General features: G+C 45.5%; 1 protein-coding gene across 9 annotated transcripts in view; it reads left to right on the top strand.

The window, feature by feature from the left end:
• Positions 1 to 21,321, top strand: part of NFIA (nuclear factor I A) — a 708,739-nt gene that overhangs the window by 555,994 nt on the left and 131,424 nt on the right. For all 9 annotated transcript variants that reach the window (XM_044005161.1, XM_044005162.1, XM_044005160.1 and 6 more), the window contains exon 5: positions 17,373 to 17,490. In XM_044005161.1, coding sequence (XP_043861096.1) covers positions 17,373 to 17,490 — 118 coding nt within the window. The remainder of the gene's footprint in view (positions 1 to 17,372; positions 17,491 to 21,321) is intronic.

Raw genomic sequence — 21,321 nt, 5'->3', positions numbered from 1 at the left:
GACTAGTTCATTACCTGTGCCCCCAGGGGGCCTCAGAACTTCCCAAATTCACTCTAGAGTCTTTGGAAGGATGCTGTCTCATGACAGCCAAGAATTTAAATCAGGAAAAGTTAAATGCTATATTGATGGGAGTCTTGGGAAAAGAACTGAAATCCTAATTAGAGAGGCTGTGGGGTGTGTTGAATGACAGTTAATAATAACTGCTAGCATTTACATATCACAAAGCACTTTACAGATATTCTCTTATTTGATCCTGGGAAAACAGCTCTGGGAGGTCCGTACTATTATTCATCTCCATTTTACTCTTGAGGAAACTGAGGCAAAGGTTAAGTGACTTGCCCAAGGTCACACAGCTAGTAAGTGTCTGAGGTGGGATTCAAAATCGTGCCTTCCAGATTCCAAGTCTAGCACTCAAGGCACTGCCCCACCTAGGTCTTCATCCACAACCCTATGTTTGTCAAGTTACTTAGCCAGCTGGCCTTAGCCTCAGTTTTTTCATCTGTAGCATGGGAAGGTTGGATTAGGTGACCTGTAAGGCACTTTTCAACACTAGGTCTGTAATCCTGTGAGATTAATAGTCTCTCCAATTCCCTCATTTAAAGTGGGTAGTAAAAAAATAAATAAATAAATAAATAAAGTGGGTAGTAAGAGAGATCTGGCAGCCTTCTCCAATTCCTGAGACTTTCTGCTTTGTAAAAAGATTTGGTTTTGACCTTTAAGGAATGCTAATACCCACAGCATGAATGCCCCCGTTAGGTGATTGTCACCAGTCTGCCAATACTCACTAATGACAGGGGATTAGGAGTGCTTGTCTCCCTGCCCCCCTCCCCCATCTAAAGGTGAATCCATTGGACCTCTGCTGTGGTAGCCTAATCCCAACAGCCCAAGTGTGAGATAGGGACATACACACACACACACACACACACACACACACACACACACACACACACCTTTAAGCCAGACCTTGTTTTATTCCTTTTATTGTCTTTGTAATCCCAATGTCCCAATGCCTGGTATATAGAAGGTGCTTAATAAATGCTTGATATTTAACTCAGGGATTGCTCCCAGTTAAAAGAACTATGTAGTCTGGGTCAGGGAATCCTAGAACCTCAAAGTTGAGAAGGAACTCCATAGTCTACCTAACCCAACAGAAACTTGACAAGTGGTTTTCTAGCCTTATCTTGAAGATCTACAGTGTGTGTAGGGAAGGGGGGAAGGGAGGAGGGTCTGGTTGGATGTGATAAACCCATAAACAGGAGAACATGTTACTTTGGGAGAGAGTGGTTCCGACATCTTTCCTTTGCCTCCTTGGGACTTACTCCCCTTCTGCAAGAAACCTCACCAGTGCCATTCCCCTACCAAGGTGGGGAAAGAGAAATACCAGCAGTCCACGCCCCATTTTGGATGCCCAAAGAAGCCAGGCAGAACAAGGCTGAGCCTCCTTACTAAGCATAGCCTAGGCCTTGGGAATTAAGATTCAGATCTTGGTCAAGGTCCTTTAGCTAAGGTCCTGCAGAGATGCCTTCGGTTTCGTTCTTAGAAACCAAAAATTAGAAGAAAGGAATAAATGTGGAAATGAGCATATGGCTATGCTAGGGAATGGGAAACAAAGAGAGGGGGGATTTGCAGACCTGTGTCAAGGGCCTGAATAAGTTAAGAGTGTAGTGGTTAGAGCCCTAGGTTTCACATCAGGGCTTGGAATCCAGCCTCAGCTGCTTGTAATCTCTTTACCTTGGGCTAGTCACTTTCTGTGTGTTATTTCATCTGCAAAGTGAAGGCGTTACACTAGGTGACCCCAATGTCTCTTCCTGCTCTGAATGTCCGATCTCACAGGAAGACCCCTATTGTTCACTTGTTTATTTTCCAACTGAACATACAATTCCTGCCTCAGCTTCAACTGTTCACTGTTTTCACCCCCTGTAGAGAGGACTCGGATTCTCAGGTCTAACTTAGCTGCCCCATGGAGGACCCTAGACTCTTCCTGATCTGATCTCTGGCGTCCTCTCAGCCAGGGCCGAGATGGAGAATCTGGGAGACTAGGCAGGGAGCAGGTAGGTGGGATGCCTGGGAGCTAAGTTCAGACTAAAAGCATGAGCGAGGTGGCAAAGTGGATAGAGCACCAGCCCTGGCATCAAGAAGACCTGAGTTCAAATGTGACCTCAGACACTTGACACTTACTAGCTTGTGTGGCCTTGGGCGAGTCACTTAACCCTGACTGCCTTGCCAAAAAAAAAAAAAAAAAGCATGACAGGATCCGTGCACTAGAGCAAGGAAGGACCTCAGAGGTCATCTAGTCCAACTCCCTTATTTTACAGATGAGGAAACTGAGGCCAGAAGATGGGACAAGACGTGGACATTGGCACTATTAGGTGGCACTGAGCCCGTCCTGCTTAAAGGAGCGAGCCTGGTTGTCCCCTCCTTTTTCAGACGAGATAGGGGCATGATGGAAGGGAAAGAACACAGAAGATGAGCAGACTGAGGCACTGGCAGTAATGACACCTCCGTCCCTCATCACCAGGCTCAGAGAGGGGAAGGGACTTGGCTTAGGTCATACAAGCAGCAAAGAGATTTGAACTCACCTTCTCAGGCTCCGAAGCTCAGTTTTGTGTGGCTGGTTTCTTTTGATTTTTCTCACTTCTTACTACCCAAGTCTGCCTTTAAAATAAAAAAACTCCCAGGGCTGCTCAGTCTCCAGCCTAATAGAAGGAGTCGGGTTCAAATGGTAGCAATTGTTTTGTTCTTTGGGGAAATAAGTTGTGTGGTGTGGCCAGGCCTCAAGAATGAGGAGTGGAGAACCTAAGTGCTCCCCCAGTATCCTCCCAGGGTAAAGAGAAAGTAAGGAGGGAACCCAGTTTGGTGGGTGAGTCTCCTGTGGTGAAATTAGGGGAGGGGAGGGCATGGCTAAGAGCCCCTGTTTGGGCGGCATGGATGGTTTTTGGAGGGAGGACTCCTGCCCACAAGCTCACAGGTCCTTTGGGATCCTGGAGCGAGCTCAGCACAGGAAAGTGTTCTGACTTCTCTGTGCTGGCTCTGGGACCCTTTGAGGTCTTTGCAGTTCAGTATTTCCTCTCTGGTTTTGCATCCTAGTGGCTTAACAGGCCTCAATCAGACCCCGCCTCTTGCCTCTCGCTGTCTTGGCCCAAGCGTGATCCTGAGCTAGGCTGAGGCCTGCAGTTCCCAGGGGGCTCCCGCCCCTCCCGACCAGGGCCCATTAAGCTGTGCACACCTGGGGATTTTTCAAGAGCACCCTTTAGCTTGCAATGACAATCCCTTGGGCAACATTTCGGAGGCCAAGCACCTTCTAGAAAGCACTACCACTTAAGGAGGCTGCCATTACTGTGGTAGGGGCCGGAAATCAATTCCAAGACCCTTAGATCCAGCACCCGCAGCGCCACCCCCCCCCAGTGGAGTGCTTATGCACTTCATCTACTTGGATGAAACTGTGAGCTTCCGGTGTGGCTCTTCCCTCCTCTGATGCCAATTTTGATCCTTCTCGAACTCTGGGATAGTCCATGGAGGAGCAGCCTAGTAAACTCCAGGTCTTGTGCTGACATGGACAGAGACCTGACCAGGAACTTCTGTGTGAAGAAACTCCCTTTACCAATGGAGCTCAGCACTTCCTTCGCAGTGTTGCCTCAGGGCACCTAAGAGGTTCAGTCAGTCAGTCAGTCAACAAGCATTTAATCCAGCCTAATAGATGAGCATGCTGTGTTCCAGGCACTATGTTAAGCACTAAGGATACAATTAAAAAAACAAAAAACAGGCTCTTACTATGAGTCAGATATTATATGAAGAGCAAGGGGTGCAAAGCAAGGCAAAATCACCACCAGTTCTCAGAATAGATATTGTAATGGGACAACTGACATTCAGATAACTAGGTGTGTACAACGTTACATGACTTGGCCAGGATCACACAGCCCTATGTCTCAGAGGCCTGACTTGAAAGAAGGACGGGAGGAAGGAGGAAGGAGGGGGTGGTGAGAGTGACTGATTTTTTTTAAAGCCAAGGATATTTACTTAAAGTGCAATACCTGCTAAACAAAAAGGCTGGAAGGCATTCAACCAAACAATGAGCCCTCTGACAGCCCCTTTTCCTCCATTAAAAGGGAACAATGTCATATTGAATGTCATAGTTTTCTTTTACATTCCTGTTTCTTCCCAATGACTACGTGCCCCAGAAGAGCCCTGCCTTGTAACAGAGAAATATTGTTAAGCAGGACAGATCAACATGCTGACCCTGTCTGACTGTGTATGCCTCATTCCCCGCCTGTATTCCACCACCTCTCTGAGGACCACCGGAGGGCAAGCTTCCTCCAGGTCTTCTCTTCACCTCAGTCATAGCCAGTCACTAACAAGAGTTCTGAAGTCTTTCATGGGTTCTTCCATCCCTCCCCCATTCATATTATGGGGATCCTTGTGCATCTGTGAGACTTTTATTTTAAATATTAGTAACTCACATTTCTGGAGGAAATTAAAATTCCAAAGCGCTTTCTTTTACAACAACTTGATGGGATAGAAAACACATTCTTGCTCCCATTTTACAGATAACAAGAGTGCCTTCCATTCTTGCCACCCTTAAAAGTTTACAATTACTGCTTCCTGACTTGCATTCAGGAGGATTTGAGTTTACAATCTGCCCCTCACACTTAAGTACTGAGTGACCCCAGACAAGGCACTTGGCCTCAGTTTACTCATCTGAAAAATGGGAAGAATAGTAGCACCTACCTCACAGTGTTGTCAGCCTCAAACTGAGCTAATTTATAAGGGAAACCTTAAAGCCTTATGCAAATGTTGGCTATTTTCATTATGAGTATCATCCCTGGACAGGTTAATCAAAGCTCCCCCACTTCTCTCTCTTCCTCTTTTCCTTGTCCCTCCCTTGGATCCTGTAGCCTGCTATACACAACATACGTGGCCTCAGAGATTCAGGTTTTAGCTCAGGGAGGGATGATGTCTCTAGATTGAATGAAGTCCTTTTTATAACTCTCAGAATATCCCGGTGGGGTATGAGCCATTTGGGTGTCATTTTCAGAAGAAATTGAGGATTTGGGCCAGAGAGAAGAAAAGACTGGGGGGGGGAGGACTGGATAGCCATTCAGTTAATGGGTCACTTTGCATTTATTAAGTTCTTACTATATGCCAGGGCCAGGGTGCTGGCAGTGGAGGGAGGGGGAAGGCAAAAATAGCCTGTGCCCTCAGAGAGCTCAGGGCCAACAGATAGGGACATTTAAGACATTCAGAGCATAACCTGAGGACAGGCACTAGTGAGTATGAGACGGGGGAAGATAGGGAGAAAGCAGGGGGAACCTTCACGTGGAAAAGGAATTAGACTCCAGCTGTTTAGCCCAACAAGGTAGAATTAGGATCTGGAGGTTACAAGGAAGGAAACTTAAGCTTCCTATCAGAAATAGATTCTTTACAATTAAATCACTTGTCAATCCCTTGAAGACAGAAGATGTTCATTATTTTCCAGTCATGTTCAGTCCATCCACCAATCAAGAAAGCACCTTCTGTGTGTCTGACACCATGCTAAACTCTGAGAATTTAAAGACAGCCTGACGCAATCCCCTTCTCTCAAGGAGTGTTGTAGAGGGAACTATTGTCCTGGTACTGATCGATTGAACGGAGGACCTCAAGGTCCCCCCCAACTCCATGATGTCGGGGCCTCCTCCACCTCCCCTGCTGACCTCTCCTCCCCTTCTTCTGCCTGTCTAGAACAGCACTTACGGTCTTGGGGCATCCTTGAGGGCAGGTTTAAAGCAAGCAGTGCCCATGGGGGGGCATTTGATATTATTTACCTTCCCCCTCCATTTTCAAGTGCAGCCTGTTCTCCAGCTCTTCTCCTATTTCTTCCAGTTGGCCCCCTGCTCTCTCTCATTAGGTGGCGCTGGAGAATAACTCGGTGCAAAGTTTGTTGTTTTTAATAGGGTTCCCCAAAGGTGGGGGTGCCATTGAGGTTCAGGGGTGGGGGGGAGTGGCTGGCTAAGCCCTGAGGTGGCTGGGCAGCCAGCGGTCTCCTTCACTGCCTGGCAGCAAAAGCAGAACCTGACTCAATGATCCCTGGATCAGGCACCCCAAGGAGATGGAGTCAGGGACACCTATTGGCAGCCACCTCAGGAAGCTTTGTTCTCCTCGGCTCTGAGCCCCCAGTTTGTAAGGGTCGGGAGCCTGGCTAAAAAGAGAGAAACCTTCCAAACTAACCCTGGCTTCCCTTTGTCACTCAGTCAGTGAGGTGCCCCCTTCCTAAGTCGCTCTCAGTGAACACTGTCAGAATTACTCCCACCTCTAGAATTCTGGATTAGCCCCCACTTGGATTGGAATTAGTCATTCAGTCGATCAACACTAGTTTCCCTAGGTAATCATATGGTTAATGCTGGCGTGGAAAATTTCAGTATTGCAGAAGTTCCAGTGGGAGGCAGAAAGGACAGGAAGCTTGAGATTGTGTAATAGGAATGATGATCATTCAGCAAGCATTTAAGAAGATCTGCCCATTTTCCTGGTGCTGTGCTAGGGATCGTTGTTATTAATTTGTGTTGGTCGCGTCCGACTCTTTGTGACCCTGTTTGGGGTTTTCTTGGCAGAGATACCAGAGTGGTTTGCCATTTCCTTCTCCAGCTCATTTTACAGAGGAGGAAACCGAGGCAAAAAGAGTGAAATGACTTGCTCAGGGTCGCAGAGCTAGTAAGTGTCTGACACCAGATTTGAACTTAGATCTTCCTGATTCTGGTCCTGGAACTCTATGCACTCTAGCACCCCCTAGCTGCTGGGAATTGAACAGATGCCCTCATTTTATTGGAGAAACCACTTGTACACCTATAAGTCTATAAGTACATAATAGTTTGAAGCAGGAAGGCTCTAATAGCTGGGGGGAGTCAGGAAAGGGACTTGCTGTTGCCATGAAAATAGACAACTGGCCTTGGAGTCGGGAACCTGGGTTCAAGTCCTGCCTGACTGTGTGACCCAGGGCAAGGCTCTAGGCAGCTCCCTCAGAGTCAAAGTTGCAGGGGGGTGGAAATCTGCATTGGTGAATGGAGTTTCCTCATCTGGGAATGTCCTGTCCCTGCCCTATCTTAACTCCCACTGAGGTTCACCAAGCACTCCCTTCATCACCACTCTGTGAGGGAGGCAGTACCGGTATCACATCTACTTTACAGGTGAGGAATCTGAGGCCAGAGAGCAGAGCATGGAAAGAGTACTGGCCTTTGCAGCAGGAAGATCTAGATTCAAATTTTGCCTGAGACAAAAACTGCATGACCAGGAGCCAGTCACTGAGCCTCCCATTCCTCACCTCTGAACCAGAAATGGTCTATTTACCCCACAGGGATATGGGGAGGAACAAAGGGCCTAATATATGCAAAGCATTCTGAATACCTTAAGGTGTTATATAAATGGCAACTATTCTAATTACAGTTGAAAGCACAGTGCTTGGCACACAGTAAGCATTTAATAAATGCACATTGACCCAAAGAGCCCTGGCTCTGGAGATAGAAGATCTGAGTCACAGCATGCCCATAGACAGGTCCCATAACTATTCTCTGCTGCCTTACTTTCCTCATTTGTAAAATAATGGGGGTTGGACTTGGTGACCTCCCAGTTTCCTTGTGTTTTAAATCTCTGATCCCATTACTCACAGCTGGGTTACAGAGCCCATAGAGATTAAGGGGCACACAGAGACTGAGGGAGAGAACCCAAATTCCAACCCAAGACCTCCAGCTCTCCAAAGGCAGATCTCTTTCCCCAGCTCTGTACTATATCTAAGCCAAAGAAAAATCATCTCTGGCTTTCTGTGTGTTACAGAATCCCTAAAGTTGTTTTTACATATTATCATGAGCAAAGAGACAGGAACCATCTGTTGAGAAATGCTCTTGCCCGCTATTGCATTCTCAAACAAAGACTTCTCAAGGAGGCCCCCTTGGATTGGTCTGTTTCCCAAGCATTTGCCACAATCTGGCTTTTCCTTAGAAGCTTACTTACTGATGCAGGGATATGACCCCATCCACCATCCATATATCCATATATCCATATATCCATCCATTCATCCTTCCATTCATCCATCCATCCTTCCATCCTTCCATCCATCCTTCCATCCTTCCATCCATCCATTCATCCATCCATCCTTCCATCCTTCCATCCATCCATCCATCCATCCATCCTTCCTTCCATCCATCCTTCCATCCATCCATCCTTCCATCCTTCCATCCATCCTTCCTTCCATCCATCCTTCCATCCATCCATCCATCCTTCCATCCATCCATCCATCCTTCCTTCCATCCATCCTTCCATCCTTCCATCCATCCTTCCATCCATCCATCCTTCCTTCCATCCATCCATCCATCCTTCCTTCCATCCATCCATCCATCCATCCATCCATCCATCCATCCATCCATCCATCCATCCATCCATCCATCCACCCTTCTACCTATCCATCTACCCATCCACAGCTTCTCTTTACTCTGCAGCCAACTATATCCCCATCTTATGGGTGTGTGCCTATGGATGTTTGTTAGGCTGTCAACTTGCTTTCCTGATGCAAACATCCTCTGAAAAATTCCCTTGCAGAGCTCTGCCCACTTCCTTAGAAAGTGCTGACTCGGCCAGACTCAAAGTTGGTGGAGTGCTTTTTAAACCCTCCAATACTTTACTGGGAGAGGGAGGGAAACCGCAGACACGCAGAGGGCATTGTGGCTCCGGGCTGCATGGATTTTTCTTCTCTCCCCGTGGTTTCTCCATCCTCAGAAACAGCAAGGGTTAAGCAAACTCCAAGGCCGGGTATGACTTCAGGGCCCTGGAATTTGGATAAAGGCAGGGTTCTCGGAGCCAGCAGCGGGTTCTCTGGGTGTGAAAAAGCCCTCCGGGTGACCCAGCTTGGTTTGGGGTTCCGGTTGCCTTGCTGCAGAATCTATTAGAGCCCCAGCCACGGGACTGTCCTGGGCCAGCCGCAGCCAGGCCTGGGCTCCGAGAATGCTGCAGGATTCCAGGGCTGCTCGTCAATGGGACGCGGGGATGAATGGAGTGGAGCTGGGGCTCCAGCCTGGCATGAGGTGGCACCCTAGTGGCTGTTCAATGCCTTTAAACCGTGCTGGCTTCCTGCTGTGCCCCCACACCAGCAGCAGCCTCGCTGTGCCCCAAGTGGTGTCTGCATGAAGTTCACCCTGCGGGGGCCCCTCCCTGCAGGGGCCCAGGTTCTCAATTTTGGTCCATGGCCGGATAACAGCCACCTTCCTACTTTACAAGAGAGTAGCCACGGGGAGAGGCTTCTGCCCAGGTGGACCCCACCCCCAGCGGGGAGTGCTCTCTCTTCTCACTTCCATCTCCCCAGATCCCACTTTCTCCAAAACAAAACTCCGGAGCTTCCCCAGCATGAACCTTTGTTCTCCCTCCTAGTTAGTGCAATGATTTCCTGCCTCTCCCTCCCCAAAGAATTAACTTGCATTTCTCTTTAAAATAGGTTTTGTATTGTTCCATCTATAGATATGCACCCCCTCTCCAATAGCAAGAAATAGCATCTGATCCCTTGTTCCAAGTAGGGTTGGAGCCTGAAAGCCGAATCAGTCAGTCACCAAGCACTTATTTATGAATCCCTTGAGCCAGGCCGGTGTGTGAAGGGCCCTCGGAAGCTCACGTTCTGACGGGGACTTTTAAGGTGCTCGGCTCCAGTGTTCCATTTCTCAAAGGAGGAAACTGAGCCCAGGTTTGCCCAGGCTCACGAAGGGCTGGGGTGAAGGGCAGGGTGGAGGGGCTGGGTCCTCCCACTTCAAATCCAGAGTTCTTTTTACTGTGCCCCAGGTTTCTTTTCTTTTTTCTTTTTTTTTCTTTCTTTCTTTTTTTTTTTTTTGTGGGGCAATGAGGGTTAAGTGACTTGCCCAGGGTCACACAGCTAGTAAGTGTCAAGTGTCCAAAGCCTGATTTGAACTCAGGTCGTCCTGAATCCAGGGCCGGTACTTTATCCACTTCACCACCTGGCTGCCCCCTTTATTTTCTAATTCAGGCTCCTCTTTGCCGATTCAGTTTAATCCAGTTCAGCAAACATGCACCTACTGTGTGCCAAGGGTTAGAAATCCAGAGGCCTACATTACTGAGACCCTTTCCTTAAGGAGCTTAACGGTAGTGAGAGGGGCCATGGTGATTTAGAACCACAAAGGATTTTAAGGAACATCAAGTCCAGCTCCTTCCTTTTATAGCAGATGACCCAAAGAAAGGGAAATGACTTTGCCAAGGTCACACAGGTAGCAGGTAGAAATATGTATCCTATATAGAAGAAACATGTATGGAGAAAAATATATAATAGAGGGAGAAGAAATGTATCTAGAAAGATGCGTAATATATACAGAAGAAATATGTATAACCCATAGCAAAGAAATATATATATGGAAATATATAATCTATATAGAAGAAATATGCCTATAGAAATATTTATAATGTATAGAAGAAATATGTTTACTCTGTAGACATATGTGGGTGCACATAAATATCCGTGTGTATCTAAATGCAGTTCAAACTTTTTCTTTTCTTTGAACGAGTAATCCATAGGTTCTCTCTTCTCATGAAGAAGCACCCTAGTAATGAGAAGATCCTGCTGTGCAGAAATTACCATTTGAAAAAATCATCCCAATTTCTTAGCCAGCACTGATATTTGCAGTGGACCCTTTAGGCTTCGGCATTCGAGAAAGGGGCGAAAGATTAGAATAAAAAATAGATGGCAGGCATAGACCAAAGGGTTCCTGTGACCTTGCTTTTTGTCTGCTGTTGCACAATTCAGTGGCAGTACGCTCCAGCCATGCTCTCGATCAATATCCTATTAAATCTGCACAAAAAAAAGTCTCCATAAACTTCGCGGTTAGCCATGTTTATAAATGGAACTCAGCATAATGAGATGGTCAGTAGCAGACTGTACCAGTCTCTGCAAAATGAGCATCACCCATTTTCTATCGGGAGGCTTTCGGTGGGAGCCCATCTAACCAGAGGGGACAACATGGAGGAGACAAAGCGGAGACAGGCCCTGGAAGACAATTGGCCTTCTTGCCAGCTCAGAAACCTCCAATTGCCCACCCCCCCACCCAGACCCCTGATCCAATCTCTAAAGAACAGAATCACCAAAATTTATCTGCTCAACATCATTTTCCTTCCCCTTGTCTGATCCATCTTACCTCAAATCCATTGTGACATTGGGAAAGATATTTTCATAGTTTTAATCAACTCTCAAAGGAAAATAAAGATGGAGTCACACTTAGTGCTGTATTCTCAGGAAGAAAAATAAATCGCTTCAACTGGCCTAATTCAGTGGGTTTCCTGTACTATAATTCAATCAATTTCCAAAATAAATGTTAAAATTGAATTAGTGCAGAGAGATTTGGGGGGCTCATTTTTTTCTTATTTTTCTTTTCATTTTTTTTGGGGGGGTAAGTGTTTGAGCAGGGGCAGGAATGGACTGGCAGAAGTCAGGATATCCATCAACTTCTCTTCATCCCCAAAGCACAGGTCGCAGGGTGGGTGGCCAGTGTAGAGATTTCCTTTCCTACCCCCTCAGCGCCAGCGGAGAACGGGGCACTGAAGGCAAGAGTGCTTTCCTCTTTGAGGTTCACTCTGCCTTTGGCTATTTCCACCCTCAGGCCCTGAGAGGAGTGACTGAAATGCGTCCCTGACGTGCGCGCGCATTCATGCACACAAGGGGATGTAGACCACCCTGGGAGAAGAAATCGGAGCTCATGCCAAAGTAGTCCCTCCACTTACCACCACCATCCATCAAAGGGAGCTGTCAGTGGGGGGCACATTCCCTTCCATTAAGCACTTTGCCCCTCCCCGCTTCCCAGGGAGAGCCGGTGGCCAGGTGGCCCCTTAACAGGGGCCTGCTCCAAGGTCAAGTGTCAGGCCCTTTTCTCATTTCATTTGCAGACTCTGCAGAAATCACCAGTTATTGAACATCTTCATGGTCTGGGCTCAAAGATAGGCTGGCCGGGACATTCCCCCCCCCCAGCATTTTAGTGTTCTCAGAGACATGTGAGTGGGGGCTCAGCTCAGCTCTTCATGTGGACATCCAGCTGGGCACTGCTGCCATCCATAGGGCATTAATGTGCTGGGGAGGGCTTTTAGAATAATCACAGCAACGATGCAGGGACAGCCTCAGAGCAGGGGATAGAATGCAAGACTCCACACTGGAAGGTGCTTAAAAGATGAAATAGCATCTATGGCCCCTTTCCTTCCCCCCTCCCCAGGTAACAAGGAGTGTGCTCTGACATACACGAAGCTGGAGTCAGAAATCCAGTTCAATTTGTCCAGCACTTGTTATGCCCCTGCGAGGTGCTAGACGCTGTGCAAAGAAAAACCAGCAGTGCCCATCCTTAGTCTAATGGTGGGATCCAGCGTCTACACAGATAAGTCAGTACAACATACACACCAATGGGGGGGCAGGAAATGCCTCATGGGGGATGGGGGGGACTACCTGAGCTGAACTTTGGAAACGGCTAAGGATTCCAAGGTAGAGGAGGGGGACAGACTGCCGAAGCGAAAAGGTGGAAATTGTCTGATGTATTCAAGGAACAGCAAGGCAACATTTTGGCTGCAGCCCTGAACCCATGGTGGGTAGGGGTGTCGAGTAGGCCTGGAAAGGTAGCTCACAACCTTAATTCAGCAGGCTCTGATCAGCCCATCAAGCAGCATGTATCTTATCCTAGGAGCAATAGGGAGACAGTGAAGATTCTTGAGCATTCGAGAGACATTGTCAAACCTGTGCTTTAGAAATTGGCAGCTGAATGGAAGCAAAGGGACAGGCTTCAGGCAGGGAGACCGATGAGGGTGTATTCACAGTGAAAAAGGTGAAAGGTGATAACTAGGCTTGTGACTGTGGGTGAGTAGAGACACATGGGAGAAAGGGAAGGAACAGAGGCCTTGGGTTTTCTTTCCCCAAATTACCTCCCGACAACTTCTTTTCATGACGAATCCTGATTTGCTCCAGTTTCCTTAGCCCTGTGTGGCATGCTGCTGGACTGGTAGGTAATAGGACGAATGGGTATTTGGGCAGGTTCTCTTCTTTGGAACAGCAACATGAACTTGCTTGTGAAATCTCAGGTACAGAACAGTCGTAAGTTAGGCTGCACCTATGGCACTGGTTTTTGTTTTTGTTTTGTTTTGTTTAATTTTTGGTTTTCCCCTTCTTATCAGTGGTTTCAGTGTGAATTCTCAAAGGTCCATTATTCCTTAAGGCAACTAGGGGGCACCTCAGAGCACAGAGAGCTGGGCCTGGAGTCGAAAAGACCTGAGTTCAAATGTGGCCTCAGACACTTACCAGTTGTGTGACCTTGGGCTAGTCACTTAACCTCTGTTTGCCTCAGTTTCCTCAGTTGGGGAACAGTAATATCATCTACTTCCCAGGTTTGTTGTGAGGATCAAATGAGATAAAAATAATTAAGTATTTATCACAGTGCTTAGTACATAGCCGGTGCTTAATAAATACGAATATTGGGGGCAGCTAGGTGGCACAGTGGATAAAGCACTGGCCCTGGATTCAGGAGGACCTGAGTTCAAATCTGGCTTCAGACACTTGACACTTACTAGCTGTGTGACCCTGGGCAAGTCACTTAACCCTCATTGCCCCATAAAAAATTACTAATATTTATTATTATTAGTCAATGTCATTCAATCCTGTGAACCCCTTTTCTCCCCACATTCACCCCTTGAAGAAGAATCTTCTTGGGCTGCCCTTCTCTCCTCTCCAATTATTTGGCAAATTTTCAAGTAAAAGCAACATGGTGAGATGGGTTCTAGAATTAAAGAAACAGACTTGGATTCAAATTCTGTTCTAACAGGTATCATCTGTGTAAATATAGGCAAGTCGCTTTATTTGTTGAGCCTCCATTTACTCCTCTGGAGAATGGGAGTGGTAAAACTTGCATTAACTATTCCCAATTCTTTTGGAAATAGAAACTGTAAAAAAGTATCAGATTGCAGATTGGTTAAATCACAATAATTGGCTAATTAACCAATTAGTTCATTGGTTTAATGTTAGGATACAAACAGGGATTAAGTTCAGGACTCAGGTGTGGTCCCTACTGGGTTCTTAAGCTCCCCAATCCACTGTTATTTCTTTTATGATTCAACCCGGGCAGTGGTGGGCGAGCTTCAGCTGTGGACTCAGACCACCAGGCTCCAATGCCTTCTTCTGCATTGCCGACACTCTCTAGCCCAGAGCCTGCCTCTTCCCCTTCCTTTGCATGGAATGCTCTCTCTTCATCTATCCTTCTTAGAATCTTAGCTCCCTTCAGTGCTCAGACCCTTCCCTGGTCCTCCCGAACTGTTCATACAAAAGAACATTTATTAGTTTAAATGTTGGGTATTGCCCCCAAGAGAATATAACAACAACAACAATAATAACTAGCAAAATAAATCACTTTAAAGTTTGCAGCCTCACCAATATCATCTCATTTGAGCCTCACTACAGACCTGAGAGGTAGGTGCCATCATTATTCCATTTTACAGATGAAGGAATAGAGGCAAACAGAGGTTGAGACTTGCCCAGGGTCACACAGCTAGAAAGCTTCTGAGACCAGATTTGAACTCAGGTCTTCCTTGACTGTGGGCCCAGCAGTGAGCACCTCCAACTCAGGGATGATGTTGATTTTGTCCGTGAGGCTCCAGCACCTAGTAAACCCTTGTTGAGGGGCAGCTAGGTGGCGCAGTGGATAGAGCACTGGCCCTGGATTCAAGAGGACCTGAGTTCAAATCCAGCTCAGACACCTGACACTTACTAGCTGTGTGACCCTGGGCAAGTCACTTAACCCTCATTGCCCCGCAAAAAAAAAAAAAAAAAAGAAAGAAAGAAGTAAACCCTTGTTGAATTCAGTTCGGTGGTTCAGTGTGAGGCAGGTGGTAGGGTCTGAAAAGCAAGTAGGTTTATCATTATTTGCTCCGCAAAGGGATTCATGCTAATTATACTTTAAGATGAGAGGAAAATAGATTTAGAGCTGAAATGGACCTTCAAGGTCATTGAGCCCATCCCCCTGATTTGAGAGAAGTCACTTGGGGTCTCGAAGCTTGTGAGTGGCTGAGGTGGGGATCAAAGCCAGTTTCCCAATTCCAAGCCCAGCACTCTACCCACTAGGCAACATAGCCCTTTCCCCACAGGCTGAGAAGTATCTGGCAAAGTCGAGATACTGAATTAAGAGCAGCTACGAGAAAGTGTATTTTTAGCTCTGCATTCTGTGGGGTTCGTTTTTTTTCTAATCTCTTTAAATCCAGGCCACCATGCATGTAATTCCCTCCCCCCCCCCACATGCTCCCGTCTTCCCTGACATTTTAAGGAGACACTTTGGAACTTTGATGTTATTTGTGATCTCATGAAGGAAAATATTTCCCTTACACAATCCACCTTCCCCCATGTTGCAGAGCTAACAAGGCCACGCAAGGTTCTGTACAACATTTTCGGTCCTCCCCACAGAGAGCAAAGGGTCAAAGTAAAGGTGTTTCTGGCTCCTAGCCACTGGCCAGAGCCTGGTGGGGGGAGAAGTAGGAAGGGGTCCTGGTCTCCAGTCCCATTCAAACTCTCTTCCATTTCCCTCAACTGTGGTTCTTCCTTATCTTGATCTTCCCCCTAATTTTCCTGGAGCAGAAATAGTAAAGAGTGCTTTGAAAACCACTGAGGACTGAATAGATGTGGATTAATGCAATTATGATTATTACTGGAGTCAGGAAGACTCCTCTCGCAGAGTTCAGATCTGGCCTTGGGTACCTATTAATTATGTGACCCTGGGTAAGTCACTTCATGCTGTTTGCCTCAGTTTCCTCATCTGTAAAATGAGCTGGAGAAGGAAATGGGAAGCCACTCCAGTATCTTTTCCAAGAAGACCCCAGATGGGGTCATAGGGATTCAGACGCAGCTGAAAAATGACTGAACAACAACATTATTACAAGGTTGCCCCCCCCCAACAAGTCGCTAGTGGGACAGAGTAGCAGAACTTGGGTGAAGCAGATGCCTGGTCCATCTTCCTCTGGAACCAAAGATGTCTAACGAAGCCTGTCCTCAAATTTGAAAAGGAAGAAAATCTCAACTTTCTTGTATCTAGGTTGCAATTAGTTCTGTCTTTGACACTAATTAATGTTCTCACTATTTAATAAATGGGAAGTAAGAATCACAAAAATTATTACTGAAGGTTTTTAGGGTTGACAGTTATTGGGGACCCAGATGCTTGAATAATCCTTCCTACAAAAATGTGTATAAGACTGAATATATATTGTATCCATATGCATGAATATAATATAGAAGCATTTAGGTGTGTGTATATATATATATATATGTACACATAAATAGTGGATTGCGTGTGTATATACATATATATGAGTGCATATCTATATATGAGTGTTATTCTTCAGTTGTTTTTCAGTTATGTCCAGTTCTTAATGGCCTCATTTGGGGTTTTTCAGTAAAAGTACTAGAGTGGTTTGTTATTTCCTTCTCCATATCATTTTATAGCTGAGGAAACTGAGGCAAACAGGGTAAAGTGACTTGCCCAGGGCCATACAACTAGGAAGTGTCAGAGGTGAAATTTGAACTCAGATCTTCCTGACTCCTGGCCCAGCACTATGTCACCTAGCTGTGCTCTTCCTACTGAACTACCTCATTGTTTCCATTATTCTTCCCTGTCCTAAATGTGAGTTTCTCCTAGGGCTTTTTACTCAGGAACATCATCCATGCCGTAGCAGAAAGAAGGTTCATCTTGGAGTTGCCTGGGTGGTGACGCCAGGTTCTACAGCTCACCTGGGCTTAACAGTCACGGGCCCTTCTCTGGGGTTCCATTTCCTCATCTGTAAAATGGGAAGATAATAATGGCAGTGATCTCCCAGAATTGTTGTGAGGGTCAGATGAAAGAACGTTTGAAGAACTCTTTGCAGACTTTAAAAGCGCTGTGTGAATGTTAGCTGATCTTGTCTGTACAAGGACATTTCGGGGAGGGGTGGGGGGTGAGCAGTCCCTCCTGAGGCAATCAGGGAAGATGTCATGAGGAGATAATGCCCAAGGGAAGTGTCACCTTGAAGGAAGAGAAGGATTCCCAGAAGCCTGGGTGGGGAGGGGAAGGAAAGTGATGGGTTAGATTGGTTCCCAGAGAGTTGAAGACCCAGGATAGCCATAGTTTTCTGCAAGGCATCCCAGGAATGCTGGGAACAATGGTGGGAATTCACTGTACCTGGAAGAAGGAGGTAAAAAGTACAAGAGGGAAAAAAAGATGGCGCCCTGAAGAAGGCGTTCCTTGGCATCTTGCCAAGGCTCAAGCGCACCACTGATTATTTGGGTGATCACACAGGAGAGCCCGTGCCAAATGAGGCCGTCACGACGGACTGCTTGTGTTTCCAGCACTCAGTGGATTTTTCCTTTGTGTTTCTAGCACCGATAGCTGCAGGAACTGGCCCCAATTTCTCTCTCTCCGATTTGGAAAGTTCTTCTTACTACAGCATGAGCCCAGGAGCCATGAGGAGGTCTTTACCCAGCACATCCTCCACCAGGTACTTGGATTCGGGAGAGGGAGGGGCTGTGTGGTTGCTCTTGCTTGTGACATTGGGTCAGGCTTGGGAGTTCATTGGCGCCAAGGACTCCCAGTGTGGAAAACTCCCTCCCCATGCTGCTCAGCCAGCCATCTGCACGTTCTGGTCTGAGAGCTTATGAGAGGTGAAGAGCCGTGTTCAGAGTCACACACCCAGTAAGTGTCAGAGGTTGGACCCCATCCGGTTCTGTCTGACTCTACGGCTGGCCCTCTGTCCACTTTGCCATGCTGCCTGCCATCACCACCACCACCAACCTCATTTTATTATTACATTGTGTTTGCTTGCATGTAAGCTACTTCCCATTGCAATGAGGAGCATATGGAGCGTTGTTTCATATTCAAATAGCTTAATTTTACACCTCCTCCAGTGGCTCTGTGACCTCCCTGTTGTGGGCAGTCCCTCCAACAGTGCAGATCACAACCCATCCCTGCCTGCCCATTCTGTGCTCCTCTTGTTCAAGAACCACCTTTGTGTTCATTCAGTGTCTCTGTAGTGCCTACTGTGTGCTCGGGACTGTGCCAAGCACTGGGCGTGGGGGCATCGAAGGAGCCATTATCGCCCACCCCCGAAAGGAGAGAGCCACAGTAATCACTGACATCTTTCTGTTTGGTGCTTTGAGGTTTGGCGAATGCTTGACAAACATGATCTCATTTCAGCCTGACAACAGCCCTGTGAGGTAGGTGCTATGGGAATCATTATCCCCATTTGACAGATGAGGAAATGGAGGGAGAGAGAGCCCAAATAACCTGCTCAAAGGTTCCCAAATAGCATCATAGGCGAGTGCTGAGAATGCATAAGAGAAAGCACAAAATCCCGGGCTCCAGGAGCGTGGGTAAGAAGGGCACTTGTTTGGGCCCAGAGCACTCAAGGAAGGCACCGTGAAGGAGGAGATAGCGTGGGGCCATCGGGGCCCTGAGGATGGGGAGGGTCTGCAGAGAAGAGAACATGGAAGACACTTGGAACAAGAACAATCTGACCCAAAGCGAGAAGGTGGAAATGAGCACAGAATGATTAAATAGAAGGATTGCATTGGAAACTGAGGAACATAGTTTAGCCACCAAGGGGTCAAATGTGAGTCACAGCATCCAAGTCCTTAATTAAAGAAGTAAGGCAAATCAGTAGATTAGTGAGGGTCACCAGGCACAATGAAACTGAACTGTTTTGCAAAGAAAGATGGCCTTTAGCCGAGCACCTCATCATCTCGGCATGGAGGGGACCCAGAATTATCAAGATCTGTGCAGGTGGCTCATCCCTTCTAGCCAGTCCTCCAAGGCTGAATGGCTTCCAGGATAAGCCAATGGTGGATTGCTATTGTCTGTCTTTGCTCTACCAGTCTATGTTCAGACAAGATTCAGCACCAAATTGGCTTCTGGGTAATAGATTTCTGCAGCCATGATCACCCAGTTAAAGGAAAGACAGTGGACAGAAGGCAGAATGGATAACCCAACACAACGCAGCCATCTGCTGAATCCAAGAAGCATTGAAAAAGCAGAGAGAGAGAGAGAGAGAGAGAGAGAGAGAGAGAGAGAGAGAGAGAGAGAGAGAAAGAGAAAGAAAGAAAGAGAGAGAGAGAAAGAAAGAAAGAAAGAAAGAAAGAAAGAAAGAAAGAAAGAAAGAAAGAAAGAAAGAAAGAAAGAAAGAAAGAAAGGAAGGAAGGAAGGAAGGAAGGAAGGAAGGAAGGAAGGAAGGAAGGAAGAAAGAATCAAAAGGAGAGCCTGGAACAAAAACTTTTTTATATCAGGTGAATCTGAAAAAGCAGGCGTTACAATCATTCTGCCAAATAAAGCAAAACCAAACATTCACAATATCAGTAGTGATAAGGAGACTATATTATGTTTAAAGGAGGAGAGAAAGTGAACCAACTTTGGTACTAAATGTATATTCACCAAGTATCAGTAACATCTAAATTCATAGAAAAGTGAACTGAATTATAAAAAAAATATATAGATGGTAACAAAATAATAGCAAGAGCTTTAATGTTCCTTCCTTAGATCTGGATACATCTATCAGGTAGGTAAGGAAAAGGGAAAATATTGAATTAAAACAACTGTTGGAGAATTTGAACCCCAAAGACCTATGGTATCTTTCAAAGGGTAACATTAAATAATATACATACTTCTCAACAGTGCATGATATTTTTATAAAAATAGACCATGTGTGAAGGCATGAATTATAAATAAATATAAAAAGTGAAATATTAAAACATCTTTTACAGACCATAATGCAGTAAAAGTAGCAATTCATACAGAGAACACTAATAAAATATTTTAACCCCTCATGAAAATTTGACAAAAACATTTTGAATAATGAATGGGATAAAGAATAAATCATGGAAACAATTAATAACCCTGTGATAATGAGACAAAAAATAATATAATTTCTGGAATGCATGTAAAAGAATCTTAAGAGGAAAATTATAGCCCTTACATCATACATTAACAAAATAGAAAATAGGGGACTAATGATCTGAATATGCAATTAAAACACTAAGAGCCCACAAATAAACCCAAGTCCCACACAGAAGAAGTCCTGAAAATTAGAGGAGAAATAAATAAATTGAAAACAAAAAAGGCTACAGAACTGATAAACAACACTAAAAACTGGAGTTTTTTAGAAAGATTAACAAGCTCAATAAGCCTTTAGCCAACAGAATAAAAAGGAGATGGAGTAAAATCAGATTTTAAAAATTTATATGAATATGGTAAAAATCACAGCAGAGAAATAAAGAGAACTATCACAACAACTAACAGAATACATAGTTATATGCCAGGAAAAATGAATTTTAAAAATAAATAAAAGATCATATACAAAAATATCCATATAAGCAGACCAACAAGTAGAGTGATCCAGATAGATTTATGGAAGAATTCTAACAAACTTTTAAGGAACAATAAATGACTACACAAATTATTCTCAGATATAGAAGAAGGAAATATGCTACTGAACTCCATTTGTGATGCCTAAACCAGGAAAGGATAAAGCAAAAAAAAGAGAATTGGGACCAGTTTGCGTTGGTGTGGGAACAATCACCACTGCTAAAATCAGAGTTTCTAGGAATATTGAGGTCAGTATGTTGCCTCGAGGTAGTCTGCATGAGAGTCAAAGAAATGAGGTAGAACAAACAAAGGAAAGATCTGGGATTTGATCCTCATGTGAATGGGGAAATTCTAGTATGAGAACCCCTTCTATCCCTCAACTTGAAGGGACCTCAGAGGCCATTTAGTCTGACCCATTAAATCAGCAAATGAGGAAACTGAGGCTCAGAAAGGTTAAATAACTTGCTGATGCTCACACAAGTTATAAGCATCAGAGGTGGAATTTGAACCCAATTCCCCTGATTACACAAAAGTGGATCACTTTGGCACAAACAAAATCAATGCAGCTAAAATTAAAAAGGAAACAGTTAACAGAAGTTGGACGGGGGGATCTTTGCAGGAAAATAAATAAAAATCTTTGACAGAGGTCTCATTGATTGTGTGAAGCACAGAGAGATTAAATTCGTTGCCCAAGGCCGAATAGCAAATCAGCTCAGGGCAAAGGCTTGAACACAGGTCTTCCTGATCCAAGCTGGGTACTCTATCTACTCTAGGCAACTCTATCTCTAGAATAAATCAACAATAATATTATTTTCTAAATAAACTTGAGCATTGGCTGTGACAACATGAGGAGGAGGTGACGACACCGAAAGAAATTTGACATCTGTGTGTTTCAGTTCAACAAGCATTTATTAAATATCTGTTCTTTTGGCACTGGGGAAACAAAAACAAATGGACAAACAGTTCCTGCCTTTAA

The sequence above is a fragment of the Dromiciops gliroides genome, chromosome 4 (genome assembly GCF_019393635.1).
Source record: "Dromiciops gliroides isolate mDroGli1 chromosome 4, mDroGli1.pri, whole genome shotgun sequence".
Lineage (NCBI taxonomy): Eukaryota > Metazoa > Chordata > Mammalia > Microbiotheria > Microbiotheriidae > Dromiciops > Dromiciops gliroides.
The sequence above is the reverse complement of the archived record's forward strand: the minus strand, read 5'-3'. Positions and strand labels throughout refer to the sequence as shown.